This window comes from Danio rerio, chromosome 3, assembly GCF_049306965.1.
Source record: "Danio rerio strain Tuebingen ecotype United States chromosome 3, GRCz12tu, whole genome shotgun sequence".
NCBI lineage: Eukaryota > Metazoa > Chordata > Actinopteri > Cypriniformes > Danionidae > Danio > Danio rerio.
In genome coordinates, this window is record NC_133178.1 from 10880706 (window position 1) to 10908204 (window position 27499).

Consider the following 27499-nt stretch of genomic DNA (forward strand, 5'->3'; position numbering starts at 1 on the left):
TAAAATCCACGCATTGGGAGCCCATTGAAAGCGCCATAATGACTGCACCTTACCAACACCCCCGATGAGGAGATAGTCAAGCAAGCGTGACGCACCCACATCATGGGGGGCGCGGTCCTCCAACGTGTCCCTGGCCCTAATTTATCCTACTTCAACAGAAGTTTTACGGATATATATATATTTTTTGGGAAGTCGTGAGCATCTAGATAATTCTAGGAAAATACGACAGTACGTTGGGAAGCGTGCAATCCCGATAGGGAGGACGCTGCGGAGGCCATCCGTTACCCAAGGGGGGATAGATGGCAGAATTTACATATGGACTAGCCCTAAAAAGGGGGAGTACGCATAGCAAAAGAGTGGTTAGCGGGGAGGGAAGACACGGGTCCGCCCAGGGGGGGGGGACTTAACCGTGGCTGAATAAGCATATGGGATCGCCTAGTGGGGACCACGCATAGCAGGCACCTTTACCCAAAACGCGGGCTGACCAGCGGGCAGACCTACAACGTAGTGGGCCAGCAAGTGACTCCTCCGCTGAGTCAGTGCTGGGGGCCACGGAGGAATCTGCAGGGCTCACCTGACGGGGAACTTTACTGACAGATAAAAAGGCGCACGTATCTCCGTGTTAGGGAAAATGGCGCAGCAAGCGTGTTTCAACACCCTACCGAATTGTTTCCTCAATCACCAAGGGTTACCTAATACTCTTGAGGAAACCGGCTCCACTCGCAGATTGTAAAACCTTGCAAATGTGTTGGGTGTTACCCAGCCCGCAGCCCTACAGATGTCTGTTAGAGGGGCGCCGCGTGCGCGCGCGAGAGAGGATGCGAAGCTCCGAGTGGAGTGCGCACGCGCTCTCGGTGGACGCGGCTCATCTCGGCTCTGATAGTGAAAGAAAGGCATCCACAATCTAGTGGGAACTTATTTCGGTACGGCACTTCCCTGCTGCCGACCGCTATAACAGACGAAGAGCTGCTCAGATGATCTAAACTCTGAGTGCGGTCCGGATAATACGCAAAACGCGAACTGGACAATAAGAAGGGCTGGGTCTGCCTCCTCCGAGGGCAGCGCTTGCAGGCTCACTACCTCGTATTAAAAAGGAGTGGTAGGAACCTTGGGCACATATCGCGGGCGGGGTCTCAGGACGTGAGAGAAGCCAGCCCAATTACAGGCACGAGTCACTGACCGAAAAATGCCTCCGGGTCCCCGACCCTCTAATCGATATCAACGCGACCAGCAGAGCTGTCTTCAGGGACAGAAAGATACTGAGTCGAGGATCGAAGGGATCTGACGCGGCTTGTGTAGCGAGGGCGAGATCCTAAGAGGGCATGAGAGGGGGCGGGGTGGATTAATTCGCTTAACGCCCCTGAGGAACCGGATGATGAGGTTATGCGTTCCCACGGTGCTGCCAGCCACCGCGTTATAAGAGCGGAGATGGCAGCCACGTAACCTTGAGTGTGGAGGGCGACAGCCTGCTCTCCAACTTCTCTCGGCGTAAAGAAAGCACAACGCTGATCTGGCAAATTACGGGGGTCTTCTCAGCGAGAGACACACCATTCAGTGAATAGACTTCACGTCAGGGCATAGGCGCGCTCGGGGAGGGGGCTCTAGCCCGAGTGACGGTATTAGCCACCGCAATCGGAGGTTACCTAAGTCTTCCTCGCGTCTAAAAATCTCTTCAAAGATCGGCGAGGGTGCCAGGTGGTGCCCTGTCCCTGAGAGAGTAGGTGCTCTCTCGAAGGGACTGCCAGGGGAGGGCTATCGCGAGGGAGAGCTCTGACATCCAGGTCCGGTTGAGCCAGAGGGGCGCAACCAGCAAACTGTTCCTCGTCCTCCCTGACCTTGCACAGTAACTGCGCGAGCAGGCTCACTGGGGGAAACGCGTATTGCGCGTGCCCCGAGGCCAGCTGTAAGCCAGTGCATCCGTGCCGAGAGCACTCGGTCAGGGAAAGAACAACTGGCAATGAGCGATCTCGGGGGAAGCAACAGATCGATCTGGGCCTCCCCGAATCGCGCCCATATCAGCTGAACAGACTCGGGGTGGAGTCTCCATTCTCCAGGACGCAAGGCTGCCGTGAGAGCGCATCGGCTGCACGGTTGAGCTTGCCTGAATATGAATGGCGTGCAGCGATTTCAGCCGCGGATGACTCCAGAGGAGCAGACGGCGGGCGAGCTGAGACATGCGGCGAGAGCGCATACTCCCTATACGGCTGATATACGCCACCGCCGCCGTACTGTCCGTCCTGACCAGCACGTGTTGCCGCTCCAACACCGGAAAAAAAACGGTGGAGAGCGAGGAACACTGCCAACAGCTCCAGGCGATATGCCAATGCAACTGGGTACCTTTCCACAGGTCCGCAGCCGCATGCCCGCAACGCACAGCCCCCCAGCCCGTGTTGGAAGCGTCTGCTGAAACGACAACAAGACTGGACGCCTGTTCTAGAGACACCCAGGCCTGTAGGAACGAGGGGTCGCTCCAAGGGCTGAGGGCGCGGCGACACAGCGCAGTAACAGAGACTTGGTGTGCGCGCGCGTGCCATGCGCGTCTGGGGACTCGATCGTGAAGCCAGTGCTGAAGTGGTCTCATATAGAATAATCCGAGCGGCATGAAGCGGCTGCGGATGCCATATGCCCCAGGAGCCTCTGAAATAGTTTCAGTGGGACCACTATTTTACTGTCGAGCTCTCTCAGACAGTACAGCATCAGCTGAGCGCGCTCTCCGGAGAGGCGCGCTGCCATGGTGACCGAGTCCAGCTCCAGCCCGAGAGAAGAGATCCTCTGCACGGGGGCGAGTTTGCTCTTTTCTCGGTTGACCTGAAACCCCCACAGGTGGAAGTGCCAGAGCACTTTGTCTCTGTGCATAATCAACTCTGTGCATAATCAAGAGAGGGCAAAATTCAGCCAGTCGTAAAGAAATTGAGTATGCAGATGCCCGCGAGCCGAAGGGGCGCTGAGGCACCCTCCGCGGGCTTGGTGAGGACCCGCGGAGACAGAGAGAGCCCGAAGGGGAGGGCTTTGTATTGCCAAGCTCGACCTTCAAACGCAAACCGCAGAACTGTCGGTGGCGAGGAAGAGTGGAGACATGGAAATACGCGTCCATCAGGTCTAATGCTGCAGACCAACCCAGAGGACGAACGCACCGGAGGATGCGCTTCTGCGTGAGCATTCTGAACGGCAGCTTGTGCAGGCAGCGGTTCAAAACGCGCAGATCTAGGATTGGCCGTGACCCACCGCTCTTTTTGGGCACGATGAAGCGTGGGCTGTAAAACCCGCTCTCCATCTCGGCTGGAGGGAGCGGCTCGATTGCATCCTTCGCCAGGAGGACAGCAATCTCCTCTCGCAAGACAGGGGCGGACAGAGGGCTGACCCTGGTGAATACACACCCGTGACTTGGGGGGCCGTTTCGCGAACTGAATCGCATAGCCGAGTCTGATTGTGCGTATGAGCCACCGCGAAGAGCTGGCCCGCGCTAACCAGGCAGGCAGAGCTCTCGCTAATGGACTCATCGCTACAATCGCTGACGTACCAGCAGTGGGGCAGCGCGGAGTGGGTGTGCTGATCCGGGAAGCTCGCGGGTCCCACGGAAAAGCTGGAGGTGAGATATTTGCTCTCACTCCAAACCCGAGCTCCGGAGGGGAGGCTCGAGGGGTGGGAGAAAGGAGACCGTCCTCCCAGCGCTCGTGAGCCACTGGCGAAACGCACCGAATCTGCAAGCTAGAAAACATAGCGTCCCAGACTGGCAGATTTCGGGCTGTCACATCTGGGGAAGTGAAAAGTGCCCTTTCATAATGTTTTCATGGCAGTAAAAAGTGCCGTTGGAAATGGGGCCCCGCCCTCCAGCGGGGAAAGAGCAAGTTCCCTCTTCTCCAGATGGCCTGTCCCAGGGGCGCTTCGCGGTCCGTTGCCGGACTTAGCGGCGTTCTGGGCAGGGGGGCTGCCTGCTTCCGAGGTGCCCGACGCGCTCGCTTCGCCAGAGGCGTGTGCGGGGGCGGAGCAGCTCTCGTAGGCGGGCGCCTTCGGCGAGGAGCAGGTATGAATGGCACGGCGGGCGGAGCGGGCTACGGACCGCCGATAAGACATCACCCACCAACTGCTCTCTCACCGCCTTGAATTCCTGGGTGAATTCACAGACAGTGTCGCCGAACCTGGCTGGGGATATGGGGAAGTCAAGAAAGCGGACTTTGTCGACTTTGCGCATATCAGCCAGGGGTGGCGCTCCTGGACCACTAATGTGGACATCGTCCTCCCCAACGCACACGCAGCGGACTCAGTAGTCCGAAGAGCTAAGTCGGCGGCGGTGCGAAGCTCGTAAGCCTGGGTTGGACCCACCCTCGTGCAGCTCGGCCAGCGCCTGCGCTTGGTAGCGCTGGTAGGTGGCTATCGCATGCAAGGCGGAAGCAGCCTGGCCCGCAGCTATGTAAGCTCTAGCTCCGAGGGAGGTAGATAACTTACAGGCTTTGGATGGGAGACGAGGCGGACCCCGCCAAGAAGAGGCGCCGCGCGGATTTACCGCCATCGCGCACTCAACCTGAGGAATCGCCACATACCCCCTGGCTGTTTCACCGTCAAGAGTGGTTAGGGTGGAGGAACACGCAGCACGAGCAGAAAAAAGTGCTTTACAAGACCGCGTGAGCCTACTGTGCACCTCCGGGAAGAAGGGAACGCCCCTCTAGTCGGTCCGGCCGCGGAGCTGGGGGATAAACCATCTCCAACCCACGGCCGAAGCAGCCCGGGAAAGCACGGCTAACATGTCCGTTTCAGGATCCGTAGTGACAGCGCTCACCAGCCCGAAGGGGGCGAGCGGGTCTGGATCATCATCGGACAATGAAAGCCCACCCTCCGATGCCGCGGTGGACATCTGGTCTCCGGTGTCATCGGGCGTAAGGGCTACCATCTGTTAGACGGATCGCTTCCCCCGCCCGAAGCTTGGATGGAGCGCTTAGAGGAGCGGGAGGTCCGCGGGCCCGTGGGCGACGGATTATCTCTCGCTGAAACCCTCAGATCTGCCCGAGTGCCCGCTGCAGAGCAGGGGACAACTGGGGTGGTTCGCCCTTTTGCAAAGGCTAACCGCGATCTTGCGCAACAGTCATGGCATCGCAATGACGACATGAACTGCCCGCGAGCAGCGCATTAACATGCTGGACCCCCAGACATGCAACGCAGTGCCCGCGCCCATCATCCGAGGACAGGAAACCACCGCATCCAGAAACGCACAGTCGGAGCGCCGTCCTGATAAGGACATGCTGCACGACTGTGTTGCTCTTTCTGTGAAGTTTTGCAACTTTATACGCACCGCTCTGGAGGACCGGACCCAAAGAACGCCAGGCAAGGGAGAAACCCAGCTCGACCGTCTGCCACTGCGTGTACACACTCTGGACCGGGAGAATGCTCTCGTTCGCTCAGAATCGCTGGTCACAGCAGGAGGAACCCTCATCGACTCGATCAGAAAGTCTCTGAAGCGAAAAGGATAGCGTCTGCTGGCGCCAGGTGAGCTTATATACTCAGTTGATTGCTTATGCCGCTCACCTGCGCAGGCTTGCGCTGCCAATTCATTCTTAATTGGCCCGTTCAATACTCTTTCAGACGAGTAGCTTCTGAACCGAACCTCCCAATGCGTGGATTTTACAATCAAATCCACTTATAGTGCTGAAGTTCCCCCCGAAGGGGAACTGTAATTTTAGCACTTGAAGGGACTTTTTAAGTCACGCATAACAAACCATGCCCTTATAAACCATGAAGAAACAAATTATAAGTCAACTGCTAGCACTATGTAAACCTACACATACTGTGTCCTCATAAACCATGTTCATCCAAAAATTAACATTTACTCTATTAATTTACACTCAAGTGTTCCAAACCTTTATGGGTTTATTTTTTCTGTTAAACACAAAAGATACTTTGAAAACCAATGAATATTGACTTTCATATTATTTGTGTTTTCTACTATGGAAGTCTATGGTTACAGGTTTACATCTTTTTTTAAAGTACTTTCTTTTGTCTTTAACAGAAGAAATAACCCAAAGTAAAATGTAAGCAAATAATGACACATTTGTACCGTTTGGGTGAACTATCCATTTAGGGAGTGTCAAAATAGCATTACAAAAGAATTAACAAGCCTCTGTAGAAGACAACTCTGTTTGTGTTTTTCAAAGGTACTGAAGGTACTGAAAGAGAGAAGCAAAGATAAAGAAAATTTACCATTTGTTTACTTAGTTTTAAGTTTTGCACAACAAACCATGCCCTTATAAACCATAAAGAAACACACGTTATAATAGTCTACTGCTAGCACTATGTAAACCTACACATACTGTGTCCTCATAAACCATGAAGAAACACACAGATTTAATAAAACAACATCCTACTGCTAAGTCACATTAAATAGACATACTGTGTCCTCATAAACCATGACTAAACACACAGGACCGCTACATTGCATTTAGCTGAAAAAGGAAACTGTAATTTTAGCATTTAAAGTGATGGTTCACTCAAAAATGAACATTTACTTACTATTAATTTACCCTCAAGTGTTCCAAACTTTTATGTGTTTATTTCTTCTGATAAACAACAAAAACAAGATATTATGATGGAAGAAGAAAACCTGCAATCAATGACTTCCATAATAGAAAACACAAATAATATGGAAGTCAATGGTTACAAGTTTCCATCTTTTTTCAAAGTATCTTCTTTTGTGTTTAACAGAAAAAATAAACCCATAAATATTTAAAACAAGTAAAGGGTGAGCAAATGATGACACAATTGTACTGTTTGGGTGAACTATCCCTTTAAGAAGTGTCAAAATAGCATTACAAAATAATTAACAAACCTCTGTAGAAGACAACTCTGTTTGTGTTTGACAAAGTGACTGGCTCATGGAGGTACTGAAAGAGAGAAGCAAAGAAAGATGAAGAAAACATGACATTCGCTTACTGAAAGCTTTAAGTCTCACAAATCCATTCATGTCCTCATAAGCCATGAAGAAACACACACGTTATAAAACAACAGTCTACTGCTAACATTGTAAACCTACACATGCTGTGTCCTCATAAACCATGACTAAACACACAGGATTGCTACACTGCATTTAGTCTAATTAAGAAACCGTCATTTTATCACTTAAAGGGATGGTTCACCCAAAAATGAACATTTACTTACTATGAATTACAGGATTACATCTTTTTAAAAGTATTTTGTTTTGTCTTTAACAGAACAAATAAAGAAACAAGTAAAGGGTAGGCAAATGAGGACACAATTGTACTGTTGGGTGAACTATCCCTTTAAGGAGTGTCAAAATAACATGACAAAAGAATAAACAAACCTCTGTAGAAGACAACTCTGTGTTGGTCAAAGTGACGGGCTCAGGGAGGTACTGAAAAAGAGAAGCAAAGATAAGATTTTTTTAACATTGTTAAATTACTTTAAGTCACGCATAACAAATCATGCCTTTATAAATCACGAAGAAACACACGTTACAATTGTCTACTGCTAGCACTATGTCAACCTACACATACTGTGTCCTCATAAACCATGAGTAAATACACAGATTTAATAAAACAACCTACTGCTAAGTCACATTTAATAGACATACTTGGTCCTCATAAACCATGACTAAACACACAGGACTGCTACACTGCATTTAGCAGAGATAGGAAACTGTCATTTTAGCACTTAAAGGGATGGTTCACCTAAAAATTAACATTTACTCACTATTAATTTACCCTCAAGTGTTCCAAACCTTTAAGGGTTTATTTCTTTTGTTAAAAACAAAACATACTTTGAAAAACGATGGAAACCTGTAACCATTGACTTTTATATTACTTGTTTTTTACTACTATGGAAGTCAATGGTTACAGGTTTCTATCTTATTTCAAAGTATCTTATTTGTTTTGTTAAACAGAAACAAGAAAACCATAAAGGTTTGGAACACTTGAGGGTAAACAAATAGTGAGTAAATGTTCATTTTTGGGTAAAACTATCCTTTCAAGAAGTACCAAAATAGCTTGACAAAAGAATTAACAAACCTCTGTAGAAGACAACTCTGTGTTTGCCAAAGCGACTGGCTTATGGAGGTGCTGAAAGAGAAAAGTAAAGAAAGATGAAGAAAACATGAGATTCGCTTACTGAAAGCTTTGTGTCGTTTAACCAATCATGTCCTCATAAACCATGAAGAAACACACACGTTATAAAACAATAGTCTACTGCTAACATTGCATTCTACATACAGTGTCCTCATAAACCATGACAAAACACACAGGACTGCTACATTGCATTTAGCAGAAATATGAAACTGTTATTTTAGCACTTAAAGGGATGATTCACCCAAAAATGAACATTTACTCACTAACAATTTACCCTCAAGGGTTCCAAACCTTTACATGTTTATTTCTTCTGATAAAAAACAAAAACAAGACATTTGGTGGAAGAAAATCTGCAATCATTGACTTCCATGGTAGAAAACAAAAAAAGATGGAAACCTGTAATCATTCACTTCCATATTATTTGTAAGTATTTTCTTTTGTCTTTAACAGAATAAATAACCCCAAAAAGGTTTGAGACAATTAAAGGGTGAGCAAATGATGACACAATTGTACTTTTTGGGAGAACTATCCCTTTAAAAAGTGTCAAAATAGTTTGACAAAATAATTAACAAACCTCTGTAGAAGACAACTCTGTGTTTGTCAAAGTGACGAGCTCATAGAGGTACTGAAAGAGAGAAACAAAGATAAAGAAAATGTAACATTTGTTTACTAACTGTTTGAAGTCTTGCATAACAAAAAATGCCCTCATAAACCATGAAGAAACACATGTTATAATAGTCTACTGGTAGCACCATGTAAACCTACACATACTGTGTCCTCATAAACCATGAGTAAACACAAATTTATTAAAACAATATCCTACTGCTAAGTCACATCTAATAGACATACTTGGTCCTCATAAACCCTGACTAAACACACAGGACTGCTACACTGCATTTAGCAGAAATAGGTAACTGTCATTTTAGCACTTAAAGGGATGATTTACACAAAAATTAACATTTACTCATTATTAATTTACCCTCAAGTGTTCCAAACCTTTAAGGGTTTCTTTTTTCTGTTAAACACAAAAGAAAATACTTTGAAAAACGATGGAAACCTGTAACCATTGACTTTCATATTATTTGTGTTTTCTATTATGTAAGTCAATGGTTACATGTTTCCATCTTTTTTCAACGTATCTCATTTGTTTTATTAAACAGAAAAAAAGAAACCCATAAAGGTTTGAAACACATGAGGGTAAATTAATAGTGAGTAAATTTTCATTTTTGGGTGAACCATGCCTTTAAGGAGTGTCAAAATAGCTTGACAAAAGAATTAACAAACCTCTGTAGAAAACAACTCTGTTTGTGTTTGTCCAAGCGACGGGCTCATGGAGGTACCGAAAGGGAGAAGCAAAGAAAGATGAAGAAAACATGATTCACTTACTGAAAGCTTCAAGTCTTGCATAACCAATCATGTCCTCATAAACTATGAGTAAACACACAGATTTAATAAAACAATAGCTTGCTGCTAACTCACATAAAATAGACATTCTTGGTCCTCATAAACCATGACTAAACACACAGGACTGCTATGTTGAATGTAGTAGAAATATGAAACTGTCATTTTAGCACTTAAAGGGATGATTCACACAAAAAATTATATTTACTTACTATTAATTTACCCTCAAGTGTTCCAAACCTTTAAGGGTTTATTACTTCTGTTAAACAACAAAAACAAGATATTTTGATGGAAGAAGAAAACCTGCAATCATTGACTTCCACAACAGAAAACACCAATAATATGGAAGTCTATGGTTACAGGTTTCCATATTTTTTCTAAGTATCTTCTTTTGTCTTTAACAGAAGAAATATTCCAATAAAGGTTTGAGACAAGTAAAGGGTGATCAAATAATGAGACAATTGCACTTTTTGGATGAACTATCCCTTTAAGGAGTGTCAAATTAGCATGACAAAATAATTAACAAACCTCTGAAGAAGACAACTCTGTTTGTGTTGGTTAAAGCCACAGGCTCATGGAGGCGCTGAAAGAGAGAAGCAAAGAAAGATGAAGAAAACATGACATTCACTTACTGAAAGCTTTAAGTCTCGCATAACAAACCATGTCCTCATAAACCATGAATAAACAGATTTAACAAAACAATAGCCTACTGCTAAGTCACATTCAGTAGACATACTTGGTCCCCATAAACCATGAGCAAACACACAGATATTAAAACAATAGCCTATTGCTAGGTCAGCAAACTTGACATTGTTTCTCTTGATATCTCAATATTGTAAGCTATACAAAAAGCTTTAAATATTAGTAATATTTGTTATTTCTCAAATGTGGTAAAAAACAATATTATTATAATATGTAGGCCTAGTAATGGTTAAAATGCTCAATTTTGCATAGATCTGGCATGTTAAACTTTAAATTGGTCTTTAATGCACAGGACAGAGATGACATCAGAATACAAATTCAAAATTCTGAAGATAAGTGTTAGATGTATGCTTGCACTCTCTTATGGTCCACATGCAAATAGATCATTTTCACTGGTATAATCAGGCATTTGTCATCATCAGATTTCATCTTGCATTATTTTCATCATTTAACAACAGTAGTTTATACTGCCACTGTGTAAACGTTTAATCTTACGCATAATACTCACCGTGTGAATAGAGGCTAATCTAAAGAAAAAACTTTGAATTGTTATTTTGCGATTCTCAATATAATAATGTATCGCTACACCCATATTAAATGTATTATTATATAAAAATAACTGCACAGATACAGGAACAATAAGAAAATATCTCTTCAGATCAACATTTAGAAGACAATTATATAGACAAACCTCTTTGAAGCTCACTCTGTTCAGAATTCAAAGATAATGGCTCATGAAGAGACTGAAAAACATAATCAAAACACAGAAATGAAAGCTAAAACAACTCAAGTGTGTGCTAAACAGACATTATTAAACATTATATTTAATACTACATACAGTTCAAAATATGCCAATTTTTAAAATGAAATCCAATATACCCTACCTTTGCTTTTTCATGTTTGTTACAGGAGAGGTCAACTCCTCCACATGACACACTCTAAAATTACAATTGTATGTTGTGATATCGTGCAGAACAATGTTTTAAAATTAAACACAAGGTACTTTTTTTATACAAGATTAAAATTGTAACTCTGCCAAATAAAAACAGTTCTGTCAACACATGAACACTGACTCCACAGAGTATGCATCACAAACTTTTCAGGACAAACAGTGAAAACTGATACAGAAGAAACTAAATCATTGAAAAAATTCATTATGTTGGTTTAATAGTGCACAAAAAGTACACTGTACAGGAAACTGGCCCAAAACAATTATCTAATACTTTACTATTTGATAGTGTCAGGCCCGGATTAAGAACTCAAGAGGTCTGTATTAAAAAAAATAAGAATAGAATAAATTTTTTTCAAAACGAATCTATTATATATTGCCCACATTTTTTAAATAAATTTATATATATATATATATATATATATATATATATATATATATATATATATATATATATAGTCTACAAAGATTTAACTTATTTTTTAAGCATTTAAAATTTATTAATAAAATTTGTGAAAATTGATAGTATAAGTACACTTGTTCAAGTTAACTGAAGCAGTACTAAAATATATATTTTAAAAGGTATTTATTACTATTCTCCACTGTGCTTTGCGAGAGCTCTTACTGAACAGCACATGTTCGATGACAGAGTGCCCAGGCACGAATGCAATGTGAGTGCAGGCCGTAGGGGGAAACGGAAGGGGGGAAAAGCATGCTTCAGCCTGGTTCATGGCAACTGTACAGTGCGAGTACGCCCTCAGACAAACGATGAATCCAGTCTGCACTGCCATTAGCATCCTCCACCTAGTTAATGCTAGCTTGCACATAACATTACCATAACGTCTTCTATACCCTCATTCTCCTCATCATGGGTCTGTTTGAAGGAGTGAATACATGAAACATGCCTCAATAAAGATGCACCCTCTCCTCTTTTTCTCTTGTGATTGCCAAATCCACTTGTTCACTCATTTTGATCTACGGCAAATACTACACTACAGTCCGCTCAATTCAGTGCAGGTTATTTCAAAACTTACATGCACTTCACCAATTAGAGCACGCTGTTTAGTTAAAAAAAGTAAAGAAGCAAAGGAAAAAATCTGCATGCTTTTTATACATGGTGACATTTTCTGACAATTTAAATACAATGATAATAATAATATATGATATTGACTATTTGCTAAGAGGAAATGCCTAGTTTCTAAAAAAAATGTTTTTAAAGAGAGGGAGGCAACCTTTATTAAGGCATGTGCAACCTATTAAATGCTCTTCAACAGAGCCATGAGGTAGGAGAATATGGGTGAAGTAGCGCTAGTTGTGGCAAATGATAATCGACAGGCTAACCAGGGTTTGGGAAAGGGCGACTAATAGTGGTGTAACGGATCCAAAATCTGCAGTTCGGATCACTCTACGTTTTTTGAGTTATGGATCGGACCATTTTTTGGATCAGCAAAAAAGGGAGGAGACAATTTGCTTTCCATTTATACAAAAATGTTACTGCATAAAACATTGCTTTTAACAAACAGAATATAGAACCTGTAATTTAAATAAAAAATAAAAATCAGGAAATAACCAGCTAAAAAAAAAGTATTCAATATGAAATATGATCTTTGCTACTGTTGCTGATAATGCAAAATATATAGAAATCTTGTACAACATATATTTATCTTCAATTAATGATTCAACAATTCACACATAAAACTTCATGTTTCATTATACTGTAGATGTATTATATTTGAAAACCTATTCAATGACATAATTTTGATGTTTGTTTGTCGCCATCTGTTGGTTACACAATGTAGTTGCTTTCACCAGCATCTTGTTTCATTAAACAGTGATTTTATTCTTACCATAATGAATGCATTAATGCAGGCTAAACAAACAGTGACAAAAAAACACCTTAATAGCCAAAAGCATTTAGGTAGGTCCCACAACGTCATCATTATATTTTACAGGGAAGCCAAAATGCTTTCATTCATGCAATTTGAATGATACGGGAGGCGATCTTTCTGCGATTGTTATAAATGTTGGATTAACCTACAAGTTCAAAAAAAGTTATTAATCTACGAGTCACGCGCATTCCGAACCGTGGGTTGTGATCCGTATCGATCACGGATCAACAGTGATCCGTTACACCCCTAGTGACTAACATCACAAATAAATAAATACAAATGAATTCTATTAAGATGTTGCTAACATTTGAAAATAACTTTATTATATATTTAAAATAACTATTTAGAGAAATAAGATAAACATCATCAAAACACACGAGGCACTTGTGACTTTGTTTAACATTTGCATTATTTTATTTTATTTTTAAATGTTTCCTACCTATTAAAAATAAATGTATTTCCCATCTGATATGCAATGGGGAGAAAAATAATAAGAATAAGTTCAGCTGACGGTATATTAGAACTCGAGTTGATGATCAATCGCGTCAAAACATGTTGCTATGTGCATTACAAGTTACACCACTGGCGCTATTTAGTTATGTTGTCTCTGTCGGTCAGACATCACTTGTCTGACAAAATTTGTGTAAATGGCTTATTCCATCAATGTGTGTTATTAACCATTGGTTAATCAGGCCCTGGATAGTATACAATCTTTAATAGTTTTAACTTTTCACTAATATGGAAATCATTAATATTAGCATTTTTTAGACTCTTAAATTAAACATTAACATTTTAAAGTGTGGTTTTCAATTAGGACATTTCTTTTTATTATTATTATTATTATTTAAATGTTATTTGTTGACATTTATAATGTCATGTCATCAAATCATTCATGACTTAATTTTTTTGTGTTAAATTAAACTCCTTTTTGCATCTTAACATTTTATACACTATGCTTATAATGAAACATTAACTGGGGGTTACCTGCAGTAAGAAAAAACATGTACAAAACTTTGGTACCTTTGATGTCACTGATGTACCTCCACGTAAGCATGTCTTTATCCTTCCCCAACCTCACATGATGAGCAGCATCTTTCAAAGGATTTAATCCTCTGCTTTGACTCTTACCACCATTCATTCACTGTTAAAATATTATATAAGGTTAAACTTCACAGTTTATAATATCAATACAATACCACATATGCAAAGCAGTATTAATATATGTGACGTAAGTTAGTGTAAAATTCTCTAAAGAAGACCAAAACAGAACAAAATAGTAATATAGTTATCAAATTTCATAATACAGTTATCACATTTCAAACCATTTAACAAAATATAAGTTAGTAGTGCACTATTTTGACAATTTGATCAAATAAAGTTATTTAACTAGGGTTAGTTAACCTCTTTTCATAATAAAAGTTCATTTATTCAAATGTACAGTTTAACTGAACACAAGTTTATCACAAAAAAACATTAGAAAAAATAAAACCACACATTTACATTAGTAAATTCAAACATTTTGTTCAATCATGCTTAATAATTCAAGTTTAGTAAATTGTTTCTACGTCATATTTATGTTTAATATACCTTGTTACCATGTTATTTATACCATATTCGAATGGTCATTGCTTCTCACATAAAAGTATGTGTAGAAAAAAATCACAAATTACATAGTGCATCTATTAAAACGTTACATCTCATGGAATCAGACGGCGAATTGTTTACCGCGGAGGAGTGAGCTCTGCCCGGTTCTGGGTTAAATCGACACCGGCGCTTCCAAGCCAGATACAGGCCGAGCGCGTGCTATTATTAGCAAATACACATTTTGAAGAACTAACTTACGTCTGATACTGCCATTACAAACACATATTTCTAACGTTTATTTGTTCTCATCTTCTGTTCCCAGTCACTAATTATTATTGTCTAAAACAGTACGCGCCGCATATAAATCTATAAATAAACTTGCTATTTTGAATAACAAGTGGAATAATACAGTACATATAATAATAAATAATGTACAAAGTATTAAAAACAAATGACTTACTTGTTTGATGTGAGTTTCACTGCTTGAAGCGCGACTGTCACGTCCACAGTCTTCATGAGGGACGTTTTCCCGCGATTGAATGTATGGCGCGAAATTGTGTAAGATTTGGCGCGAGTGTGTATAGAAGTGCAGTACCAAGTTCCGCCTACAGAGGCGCTGTTCAAAGATCACACATACACATCATGGTTTACAAGACCATATTTGTAAAGGTCATAAAAAGCACACCAAGTGTAATAATAACCAAATAACAATGTGAACTTTTGAAACAAGTCTTATAATTATCATTTAGGTCATTGTAATGAATAATCATAATTTAAACCATTTTTAATATCAACTTAAATTTTTAGTTTATGAGACCACCAAAAATGGTCTCATAAACTAAATGGTCTCATAATGCTGGTGGGTAAACCTGAAAATTGGTTCCATAAACCACATATGCCAACACACACACACACACACACACACACACACACACACACACACACACACACACACACACACACACACACACACACACACACACATACATACATACATACATACACCTACATACATTCATTCACACATACACCTACATACATACATACATTACATACATACAAACATATATACTATACATAGTATACATAAATACATAGTATACATACATACATATACATATACATATACATATATATATATATATATATATATATATATATATATATATATATATATATATATATATATATATATATTATTACCTCCCAGAATTATTAGCCCCCTGTTTATTTTTACCCTAATTTCTGTTCAAAAAAAGAGAAGATTTCTAAACATAATAGTTTTAATAACTCATCTCTAATAACTGATTTATTTTATCTTTACCATGATGACAGTAAATATTATTTAACTAGATATTTTTCAAGACACTTCTATAGAGCTTAAAGTGACATTTAAAGAGACTAGGTTAATTAAGTTAATAATGGTTTGTCCTGTAGACTATCAAAGAAAAATTAGCTTAAAGGGGCTAATTATTTTTTACCTAAAATGGTTTTTAAAAAATTTAAAACTGCTTTTATTCTTACCGAAATAAAACAATTAAGACTTTCTCCAGAAGAAAAAAATATTATCAGACATACTGTGAAAATTTCCTTTCTCTGTTAAATATTGTTTGGGAAATATTTATTTCAGGTGGAAGTAAATAAAATATATTTTTTAATTATAATTAAATTTAATTAAATGAATACAATTAAATATAAAATTAAATGAAATATAACTTTAACAATTAATAAAATAAAACAAAATTTAATTAAATAATTATTTCACAGCCTGAAGGTTTTATGTATTTGTCTTGCATTGTTGACTTTGTACTTGAGTTACTTGTAAAAAAGTTATTTAGTTGTATTCGTCATTTTTGTTCCAATCGTATTTTAATGTAGTTCTGGTGCATCAATTTCACCTTGAAGAGCTCCTTGCGGATGCGTCCCCTCAGGAAGTCTTTGACGAACTCTGTGTTTTCTGCCTTCTGGTGCACTTCTTTTGTTCCCGCCGCCAGCATTTCTGACAGATCTGTCGGCCTGTAGGGGGTCACATGATCTTCATTAGACAATTATGCATACAAACACTTAAACAGTGACAGAAGTATTCAGATTTTGTTTGATGATGCTCAGTGAGCAGTCATCAATAAACTGGCGCATTAGGACACAAACACAGACCACAGGTTGAGCGCCCTCTGCTGGTCTCACTAACACCATTTCCGGCACTTTCCCATATGATCTCCCCCATTCAGGTACTGACCAGGCACAGCCCTGCTTGGCTTCAGTGGGCGACTATGTGAAAGTTGCAGAGAGCTAGCGGCCGAATTTATCATCATACTTCCACTGTTGATTCATTAAATTAGAAACTGTGAATTATTTTTGTGTCACACATTTTCGAAAATGACAGTTAAATATTCAAATGAGACATTGCGGCAGTCAATTTGTGCTAATTTGCATATATTCATTTATGAACACTGGTTGAAGTCACGTTCTGGATTTTTGTTTCATCAAAGGGATTGGGGATCTATTTTTATCTCTTCGTTTACACAAAACTTTTGAGACTTTTCAGTTTTCACAATTCAAAAGCAGTATCTGATTTTCATTAGTTTATTCATGCTTATTTTTTTCAGCTTCATGTTTATTCCTCCTTTAATGAAAGAGTACCATCAATTTTGTCTACGTTGTATATACAGATGAAGTCAGAATTATTAGCCCTCCTGAGTTATTAGACCTCCTGTATATTTTTTTCCCAATATTAGATTAACAGAGAGGTTTTTTTTCAACACATTTCTAAACATAAGTTTTAATAACTAATTTCTAATAACTGATATTATTCAAGATAATAGTATTCAGCTTAAAGTGATATTTAAAGGCTTAACTAGGATAATTAGGCAGGTTAGAGTAATTAAGCAAGCCATTGTATGGCCATAGTTTGTTCTGTACCACCGTAATGCACAAATGTTGCTTCAGGGGGGGTTAATTATATTGAAATGAAAATGCTTTTAAAAATTTAAAAACTGCTTTTATTCCAGCCGAAATAAAACAAATAGGTTTTTCTCCAGAAAAAAAAATATTATAGGAAGTACTGTGAAAATTTCCTTGCTCTGTTAAACATCATTTGGGAAACACTTGAAAAAAAATTCACAGCAGGGCAAATAATTTGACTTCAACCATATTATAACTATTAGTTGTAGTTTCATGGCATCATTTCTTCATGCACTGAACATTGTGTAAATACTTGCACAATTTTAAATCATTATAAATGTACCTGAGGACTGTGACTCCACCCTCTTCACACTTGACTCCTCCTCCACCATTAGCTGTGCTCGTTCCATTGGCAGCATCTTCCGTCCTCACAGCAGACATCCCAGCGTCTTCTGACTGAGCAAACACATTCACAAAAACAGGACACACACATCTCTATAAGCCATCTTTCTGGAAACTTCTCATAGATAGTTTTATTTTAATACTGTACAAACGTGATGTTTTATTTCCTTATTCTAAACTCTACCCGTCAGAACAACCCCCAGAGAAAATGTTTAGATTTTTACATTTTGAAAATCACTTAATTCTGTGCGACTAAACCTTTCTCATGGGAACCAAATAATGTGAGAAGTTACTTCTATTACTGTACACGAGGCAAAACAATGAAGGGAATATCAGGTGTGTACGCATGCGCACACGCACACGCACACACCCTATTTTTGATTATCTGCCTCTCCTGCCATTCACAAAGATTATTTTACCGGAATGCATATTATTTACAAACAAACACTTCCCTTAACTTAATTTTAAATGTGATTTTACTCAATATTAAGAGTTTTTTTATTATTTATGTTGAACACTCAAGATTTCAGATTTTCAAATAATTTTATCTCAGCCAAATATTGTCCAACGTGTATCATAAAAACATGATGGATTGAGATTACTTATTTAGCTTAATTATTACTAAGCCTGGGCGAGAAAATCGGCATTGATATTTATTGACCGAACACCATTGTCAACATTGATAAAAAAAAAAAAAGATTCGGTATTTAGTTTCGGTATAAAGCGCTATAGTTTTATTAATATGTGGCTGCTGTGCGCATGCCTTGGAAGAAATGCCAATAAGCTCAGGGTGTCAGTTTGTTATTTCCAATGGAGGCGTGCGACTTGCATGACACATGGGAGCGACGCGTACATGTTGTGCAAGCAGTAAGCAGTGAACCGTGCGCATTTTCCAGCTGCACCTAGTTTAAAAAACATTCGAAAATTTTCAGAATGCCGCGAGCGCACTACTATTCATGCAAGTAGAACTAACCAATCTGCTTCACGCTTAATATGAAATATACACATTTCAGTAATAATGCCACACTAAGGCCCCGTTTACACTGCCAGTTAAATGTGACCCAAATTTTTTGCTCATATGTGACACAGATCGGATCTGTTCTATGACCGTGTAAACACGAAAAAAACGCATGGATTCGGATATTCAGAGATCGGTTTCAGGCCTCCTTCATATGTGGAAATAAATCAGATAGAGATCAGATATGTGATAATGCAACTGTCTTGTAAACAGGCAGATCGGATTTATTAAGGTATTCCGTTCTGTACATCATTAAACTTGCGACAATGTGGTGCTTCTCCGCGGTTTAAAGACGGAAGGAAGAGCGTGTGTGGAGATGCCGACGTGGTAAACAACAGAGGAAACACACAGGAGGAAAGTGGTCAGTCGCCACAATTTGCTCCAACCAGACCTGAGATCTCTCTCGTACCCACAAATTTCGATGAATGGTGGAGGACATCATAAAGCATATAAACCATAAGCGCAAGCTGCGATGACGGCCCTTTCCCACCTCCTCCGCCTCAAGATCATTTTAAAGTTGGGTGAACTTCGTGTAGTAACTTTTGCTTTTTGTCGCTATTAATACACGTACTGCGAGCTGCACATAGCAGAACTTTATTCTCTTCAACACCAGTGCGCACACAGGCAAAGGCTACATCTTCAACTACACACACACACATCAGGGCCATACCATTACATAAATTGCATGGGGGTAAATCTGGATTAAACTATTCACTCCTTATATTACACTTCGCATATTTCGCATAGCTAAAAACAAGACAATTTCTTCCATCCTGGCAAGTGTGGCACAGATGCTAGAACCCGCCTTCATGCATGCCCGACATCGTAAATTGTATGGCAAGTGTAAACACAATATTGGATTTGGGTCACAATTAGAACAACGTGTAAACAGACAGGCAAACAAATCAGATATGGGCAACAAATCGGAATTGGAGATCAAGACCTGACAGTGTAAACGGGGCCTAATTATCTCAGACAAACACAGCACACCCAAACAGCGCTTTTTACTTTTCTCCATAATTTAGCATCGGAGCTGCAGTAATCATTTCTCTGTTTGTCATCCTCTGAGAAAACAGTTGATGGTCACCTAGTTACGAGAAATGCCAGGGGAGCATGAGCGCAAAGTCCATTGTAAAAGAACAAGGAATCCACACGCACAGGCTTGTCACTTTAGGTCAGAAAAACAACACATGTGAAATTGAGTGCCGTATAGCAGCAGCGAGGAGATTGTAAATAAAAATGTAAGGATGTTGCCAGAGTGGCTTTTTGGTTTCTTTTCTTGTGCATCCCAGCCACTAACAGCCCATGTGAAGAATTTTTTAGCATAGGGCTAATGTAGTCATTCAACTTCACAATTTGTAATGTTCAGCTGTATTTGAATAATGATGGTTGGTTCCTTCACTTGAAAGCTCAGATTTGATTATCATAATTAGTGTTGTTGATTTACTGTATCATTATTAATTCTGACACCTTAACCCTTTAATTGTTCAATATCTCCGCTTTACCATTGCACACACTTTGTAACATTTTATTCATCAAGTTTAACAGGCTCTTTAACACTTATGTTTATTTTATTATAAAGAGATCAGATATTTAGTTTACATATTTTGTTTTTGACTATTAAATCTATTTGCCTCAGGAATGTTGGTAAATTAAAATAAAGTGGTTAAATAAGAAAATCCTAATATTCCTAATCGTATTGTTAAAAAAACATAGAATAATTATTTATATCAAATGATATGAAACATAATATTGTGATGATTTTTTTGTAATATCGCCTAGCCCTACTCATTACTTTTCAAAAACTGTTCATTATAAACTCTTTTCTTGCCAGTAAATCACTACAAAATCACATATTTGAAAGAGAAACAACACACATTCCACTCTTTTTCTAATGTAACAACATTTCAGCATCGAAATTCAGATATGACCTTATAAAAGGACATTTCAGGTTTTGTCTTTATCAAAATATCATAAACACTGCCCAGTTCATCCAAAAGCCCTCAGAGTTTGTGCAGATGATGACATTATTATAATAATAGGCTCTTACCTCCAACTCAACCTCCTAAACTGGGGCTCCAACTGTCCGTTTAGCTGACTATTGAGGATGATCATAAAAGAACATCCAGTGAAGTGATTGTTCCTGAGGACACACACACACAGAGAGAGAGAGAGAGAGAGAGAGAGAGAGAGAGAGAGAGAGAGAGAGAGAGAGAGAGAGAGAGAGAGAGAGAGAGACAGACAGAGAGGGGAGAGTGAGAATTTAATTTTGGAGAGAAAAAAACAATTATTTATATAAAATACTTTAAACAAAATGTAATATTCACCTTTTAATATCATACAAACACAAACTTAATGACACAGCAAAGTAATGTTGTTGTTTTTTTGCATATCTACATAGGGTTGGGCGATTTGGTCTAAAATCAAAATCTCGATTAATTGAAATGTTAACTCGATTAAGATTACTAAAATATGATTTTATGTGTTTTTATTTATTTATTTTTTGCCCCCTCCAAGCTACTCACTCTAGTCAATGCTACCAAGTAGAGATGCTCCGCACACACCAACCACAGAGCCTGTATTTTTTTAACTGTTGGTGGTTTTTACATCATTAAACTTCAGACGTGCCATGATCATCCATGGAATTATAAAGAAATGAGTATTCTGGATTTGACTGAATCTAAAACAATAAAGAATGCTAATATGTTGAACTGAAGCCAGCTTTACTCTTATAATGATGATCAGTGACAAACACACAAACAAAGAGAAACGCACGCACGCACACACACACAGACAGTGAGAAACACTCAAAAAAAAACACAAATAGATAAACAAAAACACACAGATTGAGTTACACACAATCAAACACATAGAATGAGACAAACACACTCACACACACGTTTATGTTTGTTTGTGTATTACTGTGTCGCTCTTTCACTCACACACTCACACACACACACAGAGAGCAAGTGACAAACACATATACAGTGTGTGCGTGTGTGTGTGTGTGTGTGTGTGTGAGTAAGTGAGAAAGAGACACAAACAAACAAACAACAACACACAGAGACAAACACAGAGAGTAAGTGGCAAACACACAAACAAACAAATAAACACACACACACACAAAGACTGAGGCAAACAACCAAAATCACAGTGTCAAACCCACCAAAAACATAAGAGACAGAGTAACAAACACGCAGAGTGAGAGCGACAAACACAGACAAACAACACACAAACACAAAGAAAGAGAGTGAGTGAGTTACTGACAAGCAAACACACACACACACACACACACACACATTGAAAAAGACACACACAGAGTAAGTGACAAACAAAACACACACACACACAGAGTGAATGACAAACACACACACAAACAAACAGAGTGAGAGAGACAAACACAAACAAAAACAAACAAAATGACTGACGAGCAAACACACACACAAATGCAGTGAGAGACAAACACAAACAAACAGAAAGACTAACAAACACACATACACAGAGTGAAAGAGAGACAAACACAAACAAAATGACTGACAAGCAAACACACACACACAAACGCAGAGTGAGAGACAAACACAAACAAACAGAATGACTGACAAGCAAGCAAACACACGCAAACGCAGAGAGACAAACACAAACAAAAACAAACAAAATGGCTGACAAACACACACAGACACACACACAAACGCAGAGACAAACAAAAACAAACAGAATGGCTGACAAACAAACACACACACAGAGTGAGATAAACACAAACAAAAACAAACAGAATGACTGACAAGCAAGCAAACACACACAAACGCAGAGAGACAAACACAAACAAAAACAATCAAAATGGCTGACAAACACACACAGACACACACACAAACGCAGAGACAAACAAAAACAAACAGAATGGCTGACAAACACACACAGACACACACACAAACGCAGAGAGACAAACATAAACAAACAGAATGAGTGACAAACAAACACACCCACCCACACACACACACAGAGAGTGAGACAAACACAAACAAAAACAAACAGAAGGACTGACAAGCAAGCAAACATACACACACACAAACAAACAGAATGAGTGGCAAACAAACACACACACAAACACAGACAGACACACAAAACACACAGAGAGTGACAAACACACGAGAGATAGAGTGACTGACAAGCACACAAATACAAACACAAGTAACGTTACACACAGCGAGTGTCTATTCCCCCGCACACACTGAAAGGCGCTTCAAACAGCGGTTGTTGTGTTTTTGTGTTTGCGGGATGAACGAAGACAAAAGAGCAGTCATGGCGAGCTTTCTGGTGTTTACCACTGAAAATACCGTATAGTCGCACTGTCCTGAGATCAGCATCCGCTTCAAACACACAGACAGCTTCAAAAGCATCGACATAATCTACTGCCATTATCCCACATTATCCTACTATCATTAAAAGTTGCACTCTTTGTGTACGTATGCCACACTTCCGAACAGAAGCAGTACTTACAGTCCAGCTCTTCGGGAAATCCTGATTAAAACAGAGATTTTAATGATCTGCTGAAGCTGTATGAGTTATGATGGACAGGGAAGAGATTGTAGAAGTGGTCAATATTACGGGAACTCGCTTTTGTCTGCGGAGCTCGAGCTCTCCGAACTCAAAACAGGAAGCGGCAGGAAGAAACCACGTGGCCTTCAGAGGCCGCTCTTAAAGGGACAGTTCACCCAAAATTCATGACAGCTTTAGATATAGGGCATTTTCAACAATTTTAGAGGACACAGGATTGGGTCATAGGATTTAGTAGGGTTTTGATGATTATGTCCATTTAAGAGTTGAGGAGCTCAGAACGAAAGATGGAGGAGCTGAACACGCAGTGCCAGCTTTAGTATGAGAAATGATGGATCCCAAGCACCCCCACCCCCTGTAGATGGCGGTAATACTCCCAAGGAGTGAACCGCCAATAAACAAAAAAGAAGAAAAAAGAAAATTCATATGTACCATAGAACATGTATTTTTATGGTATATTAATGAAAAAAGCAGTATTTATACAGTGTATGGTATTCATGCACTGCCAGATATACCACATAGTAAGACATAGGCTGTGTCCAAAATCACCTAATACTCAATAGGTACTGCATTTGAATGTATTACTCGATCATTAGAAAAGTACATTCTATATAGTATGAATGTGAGTGGTATGACTGGAACTCGGACGTACTACATCCGCCATTTTGTCATGATCAGTTGTGCCGATTCACTTCCATTACGTCCCATTCACACGGTGCGTCAGCGACAACGCTTTCCATTCCTTTTGAATGGGTGACGTCAGGCATTGCCGAACTGCATTGTGGATCCGTCGGCGCAGCTTCAGTGGCGTAGTTCGCTCTAGAAGTTGGGACTTTCTCAACTTTTCAATCACCCGATGGACGATCGCGTCAGCACCAACTTCAGACATGCCCTCTGTCAAGCGTTGACACTGAATCTCCATGTGAACCGGGCGTTAACGAATTCCCTCACGTGGTATCATGGGATATCGTAGTGTGCATTGTTTGTGCACTTCAGAATCTCGTTGGTAAAGTCTTGCATACTATTTCTCGAACTCTATGAATTCAGACTGATACAAACAAACTACTCGGCTCGCTTACTGATTTTAGCGTGCTATATAGTATGGAAGTATGCTATTTCAGACACAGCCATAGACTATTTACACAGCTACAGGAAAAACAAGTGGAGCCCAATATGATATACTTTTTAAAGTTAGTTTTAGATATTTATATAACTTTTTGAAAGGTTTAAGTTGCAGAATTTAGTGTTTAGTTGAGTATTTATTTATTGGCTCAGTGGTAAGCACTGTCGCCTCACAGCAAGAAGGTCACTGGTTCGAGCCCCGGCTGGGTCAGTTGGCATTTCTGTGTGGAGTTTGCATGTTCTCCCTGTGTGTGCATGGGTTTCGTCCGGGTGCTCTGGTTTCTCCGACAGTCCAAAGACATGCGGTACAGGTGAATTGAATAAACTAAATTGACCATAGTGTGTGTGTGAATGGGGGTGTATGGGTGTTTCCCAGTGATGGGTTGCAGCTGGAAGGGCATCTGCTGCGTATGCTGAAATGGCTGTGGCGACCTCTGATAAACAAGGGACTAAGCAGAAGGAAAATGAATTAATAAAATATAAGTGTTACTCCTGGCCCACACTCCAGTCCAGATGGTGGCAGTAATTCTCCAAAAGGATGGTTGCCAAACAGCACAAAATTACATGAAGGAGAAGAAATTAAAACATTCTCCAAATTTACTTGGGCTGCGTCCGAAACTGCATACTTCCATACTATATAGGACGCTAAAATCAGTATGCGAGCCGAGTAGTATGTCCGAATTCATAGAATTCGAAAATCAGTAGGCGAGAAGTACCTGGATGACTTCCTACTTCCGGCGAGATTCTGAAGTGCGCATCACATGCATGCTGCGCTATCCCATAATGCCCTGTGAGAGAATTCATGAATGAAAGCGAGGCGACGCAACTGACGCAGGTAGGTCACGTGACCATGACAAAATGGCGGATGTAGTACGTCCGAATTCCATTCACTTTTCACATTCATACTGTATAGAACATACTTTTCTAACGGCCGAGTAGTACATTTAAATTCGAATGCAGCACCTACTGAGTAGTAGGCGGTTTCGGACGCAGCCTTGGACTCAAGTGGTTCCAAACCTTTATACTTTTCTTCGTTGTCCTAAAACGCAGAATATTTTCTGATGAATTGTGGTAGACCTTATCTTTCATTGTAGAGAGAGCTATAATGTGGAACACAATGGCCAACAATTTTAACATTCTACAAAATATCTTCATTTGTTTTCAACCTCAAGCAGGTTACATAGTTAAGTTAACAATGACAGCTTTTTCATTTTAGGATAACTATTTTCATACCAGTAGCCAATCACATCAGCCATAGCACATGGCAGCAACTCAGTGCATTTAGGCATGTAGACACGGTCAAGACAATCTGCTTCAGTTCAAACCGAGCATTAGGATGGGGAAGAAAGGTCTTTTAAGTGACTTTGAACGTGGCATGGTTGTTAATGCCAAACGGGCTGATCTGAGTAATTCAGAAACTGCAGAAAAGCATCTCTGAACACATCCAACCTTGAGGCAAATGGGCTACAGCGGCAGAAGGCCACACCGTGTGCCGCTTTAGTCAGCTAGGAACAGGAAACTGAGGCTACAGTTCACACAAGCTCACCAAAATTGGATGATAGAAGATTGGAAAAATGGTGCCTGGTTTGATGAGTCTTGATTTTTGCTGCAACATTCAGATGGTACGGTCAGAATTTGGCATGAACAACAGGAAAGCATGGATCCATCCTGCCTTGTGTTAACGGTTCAATGCTGTGGGGGATTTTTTTTGCACACTTTGGGCCCATTAGTACTAATTGAGCATTCTGTCAACGCCACAACCTACCTGAGTATTGCTGCTGGCCATGTCCATCCCTTTATGACCACAGTATACCCATCTTTTTATGGCTACTTCCATCAGGGTAACGCACCATGTCATAAGGCACGAATCATCTCAGACTGGTTTCTTGAACATGACAAAGAGTTCACTGTACCCAAATGGCCAGCACAGTCACCAGATCTTAACCCCTTCAGACCTGAATTATGTTTCAAATTTTAGAAAAATGGGATGTCATGTGAAGTCCATTGTAATGGACGCAGGGTCTGAAGGGGTTAAAATCCTAAAATCTTAAAATCCTTGGCAGAAAGTTTTCCTATTTATGGCATAAATTATATTGATGAATGATAATGAATCAGTAGAATTGATAAAAACACTTTTTTAAAGGGATAGTTCACTCAAAAATGAAAATGTCATTATTCACTCACCCTCAAGTGGTTGTAAATTTATTTTGTTTTTTAAGCACAAAACATGAGGCGTTGATTCGAGCCTCAGGTGGGGTCAGTTTGCATTTCTGTGTGGAGTTTGCATGTTCTCCCCGTGTTGGCGTGGGTTTCCTCCGGGTGCTCCCGTTTCCGCCACAGTCCAAAGACATGCGCTATAGGTCAAACGTATAAACTAAATTGGCCATAGTGTATGAGTTTGACACAGTGAGTATGGGTGTTTCCCAGTTTTGGGTTGCGGTTAATGCTATTTTTTGAAGGCTATTTGTTCCAGCATTCTTCAGTATATTGTCCTTTGTGTTACTAAAAAAAAAAAAGAAATCAATACAGGTTTGGAACAAGTGGAGGATGAGTAATTATTGCTGAATTTTCATTTTTGGGTGAACTATTTCTTTAAGACAGGGACTCGGTCCTGGAGGGCCGGTGTCCTGCAAAGTTTAGTTCCAACCCCAATCAGACACACCTGGGCTAGCTAATCAAGCTCTTACTTACTTAAGCAAGTTGGAGCTAAAACATGACAGAGTATGGGCACCCCTGCTTTAAGATAACAGCATTATTTTGTTATCATTTTGACCACGAGGTGTCGCTGTCTCGAACTTTTCAAATACATTCAGTACATTGTGCTAAAAACACATGCCAGGGCACATCATGATTTTGCCAAGTACGTTGTGATCCTGGATTAACATCTATGTTGATCCTGGAACATTAT

At 40.2% G+C, this 27499-nt stretch overlaps 1 protein-coding gene across 7 annotated transcripts in view; it reads right to left on the minus strand.

The window, feature by feature from the left end:
- The window catches only part of hmox2b (heme oxygenase 2b), a 59125-nt gene extending 35556 nt beyond the window's left edge, over window positions 1-23569 (minus strand). The window contains exons 1-6 of one of the 7 annotated variants that reach the window (XM_073944176.1): window positions 23118-23164; window positions 21441-21595; window positions 21243-21332; window positions 20966-21058; window positions 17839-17951; window positions 16493-16610 (exon numbers count right to left, since the gene is read on the minus strand). In XM_073944176.1, the coding sequence (XP_073800277.1) occupies window positions 16493-16610; window positions 17839-17936 (216 nt within the window). In that variant the 5' untranslated portion in view covers window positions 17937-17951; window positions 20966-21058; window positions 21243-21332; window positions 21441-21595; window positions 23118-23164. Of the gene's footprint in view, window positions 1-16492; window positions 16611-17838; window positions 17952-20965; window positions 21059-21242; window positions 23186-23412 lie in introns of those variants that run through there. The other 6 variants (XM_073944175.1, XM_073944177.1, XM_073944174.1 and 3 more) reach the window with 6 other exon arrangements.
- Between the last annotated feature and the right edge of the window lie 3930 nt (window positions 23570-27499).